The sequence below is a fragment of the Talpa occidentalis genome, unplaced genomic scaffold (assembly GCF_014898055.3).
Source record: "Talpa occidentalis isolate TD23 unplaced genomic scaffold, MPIMG_talOcc4v2.1 talOcc4.2, whole genome shotgun sequence".
In the NCBI taxonomy this organism is placed as follows: domain Eukaryota; kingdom Metazoa; phylum Chordata; class Mammalia; order Eulipotyphla; family Talpidae; genus Talpa; species Talpa occidentalis.
The window spans coordinates 16,200,050-16,205,680 of NW_023602073.1; the positions used below are offsets into that span (position 1 = coordinate 16,200,050).

The 5,631-nt window shown below is 44.0% G+C and overlaps 1 protein-coding gene across 1 annotated transcript; it reads right to left on the reverse strand.

Moving 5' to 3' along the window:
• Window positions 1-718: 718 nt before the first annotated feature.
• LOC119253529 (E3 ubiquitin-protein ligase TRIM38-like) lies at window positions 719-4,633 on the reverse strand. The gene is made up of 5 exons (XM_037521043.1): window positions 4,625-4,633; window positions 3,618-3,848; window positions 2,662-2,684; window positions 2,446-2,558; window positions 719-1,245 (listed from the first exon to the last, which is right to left on the reverse strand). The coding sequence occupies exons 1-5, from the start codon at window positions 4,631-4,633 to the stop codon at window positions 719-721; spliced, it is 903 nt and encodes a 300-aa protein (XP_037376940.1).
• Window positions 4,634-5,631: the final 998 nt, after the last annotated feature.

The following is a 5,631-nucleotide window of genomic DNA, read 5'->3' on the forward strand; positions in this document are numbered from 1 at the left end:
ACAAGAACCAACCTCCTTTAGTGAACACCATTGTTGGAAATTCAGTAGATGTGTTTTCTGCTTTAGTAAGAAAAAACAGTATGTTCTCTTTCTGTGCATGTAATTTCCAGGGAGAAACCTGGGCCCAAAACTTTAGGTGAGTGACCAGTCAGTCACTCAAAGAAATCTAAGGCTGGTCTCCTGAACCTAGCCCTCAATTTGACTAAATAATCTCTTCAAAAAAATTTCTGTTCTACTAAAAGTAAATTTGCTTCATAATAATAATTCTCTCAGTTAAAGTGACCATCATGTCAGTGGTGAAAAGAAATATTATTTTTGCTGTCCTGCTCTTCTATGCAGCTGACAGATACAATGCAGCTTTCCCTCATCTCCACGGGTGACTCTGCTAGTATCAAATAAATGGGAGCACTCAGGCCCCCAGATGTCTGCTCACCCTGCTGGTCAGACCAGGACCCTTGGAAATCAGAGATCTGAACCCCGTGATGGAGAGGGTGATGCATGATCATTGCTATGCTCTCGCTACTCCACAGGTGAGGCTGATCTTCTGTGGAATCTGTACAGTGGCTGTATCCACTCATTCATTGCATATTCATTGAGTGTCCACTGAGAACTCAGCACCATCCAGGTTGGCGGAAAGAGCAGCAAGGAAAACAGACCAAATTTCTTTTCCAGTAGAAATCATGTTATATTTCTGCAATGGTTAAACAAGAGACTGTTCTTATAATAACTCTAATGGTGAAGGAAGGAATAAAGGGGAACAATGATTAACCTGGAAGTAAGGCCGAAGAGTCTCAGAGAAGGAGGCCCTTGGGAAGGTGAAGATGTGGGAGCCAGTGTTCATGTTGTAAAAGGACACAAGTCCAGTCTTATAGTCCAGAAGAACCCCCACCAGCAGGGGCCGCTCTTTCAATGGAAGGGGAGTTGGGGGAGAGGTAAGGGCCATATAGCCATTATTCTGGCAGAGTCTGATGGCCCAGATTCCAGACCGAGGCTCTGGGGTCATGCCCCTGTCCCTCTGCACATTTTCTAGACAAACTCCTAAGGCCCACCCAGATCCTTTTCCCACATCCACTTCAAAGTAACGTCTTCCTGAGGTGAAGCCCTCACAACCCAGGACACAGGGTAAAGCACGGAATCTCTTAATACTGAAATGCTTCTTCTGGGGGCTGCCACGGGTCACACGTCTCCGATCGGCAGACAGAATTAGTTCACAATGAGCTGTGTCTGGATCCAGAGTCACGCTGACTGATAAAAGAGAAAGACACATTTTATTTGCTGAGAATACAGAGCACTTCAAGTACAACTTCCTGGATTCAATTGCAGCCTAGTTCTTTTAGCTCTGTGAGTCACTTTCTGAGGCTGCATACTATAGTAGGAAATCATCACACCTGAACAGTAATGGTGGGGAGGATTGAAGGAGCTAATGGAAGCCTAGTGCTTGGAGACATTCCTGGTATTTGGAAGTAACCAATAAGTGGAAGTCATATCCTTGAGCTTATTTGAAGACTTAGTGGCCTTGCTATGCACTCACTAAGGGGTGCCTTCTAGAGCTGACAGTGTTCTAGAAGATGAGGACAGCATCTATTCAATAATCAGAAGGAAGCAAGATTCATAAATTCTGTAATCATAAGAGGTGAATGCTGCCCACTATCAGAGGCAGCTTGGAAGTGGATTATTCACCAGTCTAGCCTCCAGATGGGAGCCCAGCCCAGCAACACATTTATTGCACTCTGTAAGGCCCTGAGCATAAGTCCTAGCAGATGTGAGCCACACATATCTGAACCACAAACCTGTGAGATAATGTGTGTGTTGTTTTAAGTGACTGAATATTCTTATAGCCATAGAGAATCATTTCATCTTCATTCAGATTTTAGAGCCAAAGGAATTATTAAAACAATTTCGTTTGAATTTTCTAATTGTGGACACATGGAACATGACAAGTACTAAATAAGAATCAAGGTTTTGGATTTGGTAATACTGGCTTTCATTAAGATTCAAATATTCATGGCGTCATAATCCTTTTTCTGCTTAGTCCTGAATACTGATCTATCTTTCTTAAATTTCACTGAATGTTTATCAAATGTTAACAATAAACATCATGATGAGGATTGTTCTAAATACTTTACACCTGCTGTTGCATTTTTTTTTAATGAAAACTCAGTGAATTAAGATCTGTTCATATTTGTATTTTCCAGAATGGGAAAATGTGGTAGTGGTTGGCCTGGCTGATACAGCAAATCAACGGGAGAGGAGGAATTCGAAGAGCCTGTAGATAGAACAGTTTGCCACTTCCCTGTCTACACCCAAGGGAGCGTGTTCCTGACCCACTGAAAACAGCTCAGCAACCTCTCTGCCTATGAATCTGAGCAGGACAGGTAGGAAGCTTGGCTACCACTTAAGGGGCCTTTTCTGTGAAGCACTAAGGCAGTTATTTCCTTCACATACCTTGGTAGCGCTTTATTAATTTCCTCACATCACAGTAAAGCTCAGAAACATTGCACACAGTTTGAGGGACCAAAGACACAGCCTCTGGTACTTTCAGCTCCACATCTGAATGCCTAGATTAAACAGACAACAGACCTTCTGCAGTGGACATTCCATTTGTCTCTGGACCCCAACACATCCTCACTTCCCCTTAACGATGTGTTAAGACAGACTTACCTTTTCAGTGTATCTTTCATACCCTACAGTGAAAACAAAGACAAAAGGTGCGTGTCGGAAAACAGTATGTCATGTCACTTGACACCTGGGGTTACTTATTATGAACACTCCACCCCAGGAAGTAGAGTGACCCAGCCTGAGACACCCACACATATGCAGGTAGAACGATTCACATCCCTTTCCCCTAGGATAGTCCCTGCCAGTGTGTTGTGTGTGATCGCATTTGCTCAGGCTTGTGCGGAGTCATGGAGTCTGCATTCACATTAGCCTGTGACCTCAGGGACTTGCTCATGTTACCTTTTGCTATAAGTGACCTAATTTCTGTCTGAGGAGCCCATATCAGAGATCACTGATGACAAAGGTCCTCAGTGGGGAATGGATGCCCAGACCCTGGTTCTGGGCCACTGAGGTAGAGGCAGCCGGTGTCACCTGCTGAGGGCTCTGTCACACTACAACCTCACCCTCATAGTGTAACTACCAGTCTGCAATAGCAGCTGGAGTTCAAGCATTTTTGTTCACCTGCTGGAAGCTTCAGGCAGTTGAAAGCAGGTCCCATAAGAGCTTATGGCCCACGACAATAAGTGAATCAGGAGAAGGTTATCATTTTTTTTTGGCTGCCTCACTCTATCCATGAGATGGCTAGAAAGGATCCCATGAACAGTTGACAAGGTCAAATAAATGGCAGGAAGTTTTGCTGTGGTTCCATAAAAACAGGAAACATCCATATCTACCCAGAGTAAGTTTAAATTTCTGATTCACATGCTGACCCCTGGACTGCAAGGCCATCAGCAGATGTGGTTATAGATTTTCAAGAATGTTTCTTTAATTTTGGTGCCACAATTAAGTGAAGTAGACAGGTCTCAGAAATCTCCCCAGGCTCCCTCATCATTGTCCACTCAATAGTTAGGAACAGATGAAACTTCCTTTCTTTCCTAGAAGATCTCAGCCTCTCTTACCTGCAGCAAATTCTGGACTGATTCTTGACACATCTTCTCTAATTTCATGGTGTGGCACTCAAGTTCAAAGCTCTGCTTTCCCAGACTGGCTTCACCTTCCTGCAGTCTCTCCAGCAGCTTCTCTTTCTCATTCTGCAGTCTCCACAGATAAGCTCTCTCCTCCTCATCGAGGAAGTTGTGGAGAGTCCTAAACTCCGACTGTATTTCTTGTCTCCGAAGCTCTATGTTCTCCTAGAATCAAGAAAGTAGGCAGAAAAGGGGGAAACAACCAAACATACCTCTATGGTGAGTCAGTAAACACAGGTGGGACCAAGACACAGTGCAAATCTGCTCACTCACAGGAGGAAAGCAAACTATGACACGTGCCCAACTGGATGCATCATGAAGATTCATGGAGAAGGACATAAGCCAAAGAGCAAAAACAAAAGACCGTATGAGTCTTCTCATATTAGGTCCCAGTCATATTTGGATATAAAAGAAGTAGAATGGTGGTGCCAGGATCTGGGAGGAGGGACCAATGGATTTTATTGTTAATGGATGTAGAGTTTCTGGTTCAAATGCCAAAAAAGTTCTGCAAGTGGAAAGTGGCATCCAACAGCTGTAAAACAACTGAACATAATGCACTGGGCTGTTCAGTTAGAAATGAGTAAAATGGTGGGCCTCCCCGGTAGTGCAGCAGTTGAACTGGGCTGCGAAGCTGCCCGCAGCCTATGCAGCACCAGTTCGATTCCTGGCCACTGGCAAGGGTCCCACATGGTGCGCAGACCTCTCCTGCCGCCCGCTGCTCCCTTCAGCAGTGTATCATTGGTCTGCCTGTACTGTTTCCCACTCTGGCTCTGGTGAATTCTCTCACCCTCCCGCACTTCTGACTGTACCCAGTGCTTGTATGTATGTATAAATAAATAAATAAATCTTTAAAAAACAAACAAAAAAAGAAATGAGTAAAATGGTAATGTCAGGTAGTATGTATTTAGCACAAACACCCCTGAAAAATATGCTTAGCTTACGTGGGTCATTTTCCCATGGGCCCTGAAACTCAAAATCATCCAGCTCTCTCTGCAGAGTCAAGCCCAAGAGGCAGACACTCAGATGTGGGAAAGCTGATCCTAGCTCTGTTGGCACCTGCTCACTTTCCTTCATCTCATCCCAGAGATTAAAGAAGGAGAGGGCAGGAGTTGCAGAATCATGAAATTAGCCAAGATCAAATTATTTATCATATAAGATAAAACCAAGTTTTAGTGGGGATGTAAGAAGCTATCTGTGTGTGTGTGTGTGGGGGGGTGTGGATTTCTTCAAACAAAGTTTATAACGAATATAAATGATTCTGAATTTAAGACATCAGACTGGTAGGAATCTATGATTCTCAACAGGGGGAGGTCTGGATAGTTACCAGAAATATTATTGCCTTAAGCCAGGATTCAGTTATCATCCTTATGGCTGAGACTAAGAAAAACACTGAGAGACTCAGTTTTCTCTGGGGAGGACAGAGTGTAATTTCCATGGGTGCTTTCTCAAGTCACACAGTACTTCAGTGACTGTGGTGTTGTGGGAGATGTTGTGGCACTGACATGGTTTCCTATATGGTGTGTAGCAATAGAAGTTCTCCCCACTACCCAAGACTCCAGAAGGGAGGAGACAGAGGCAGTTGCAATGCTACAGTGACAGGGATCTCCACTTGCCGGTTCCTAGCAAGGTCCTCCAAACTTCCGAGGATTTTAACATGAGGATAGGAGGAGTTTAAATTTCACCTATGCACATCTACAAAGAATAGGACAAATGTGGGAAGAAACTCTGAAAGAGGAAAATGACTCATAAATTTGATAACTAAGGGATGGATTACATCCATATTTCCATAAAAGAATGTGTTTCTGATCCTGCAGAGTCTGGCCAGCCACAGACACTGTCTCAGAGACCCACAGTTGCAGTGCAAGTGTGCAAGTTCTTGCAGAGGTCTATCCTCATGAACAGTCTCACAAGCTTGAGTTATGGGATTGTCTTCTGCACTGGTCCTCTT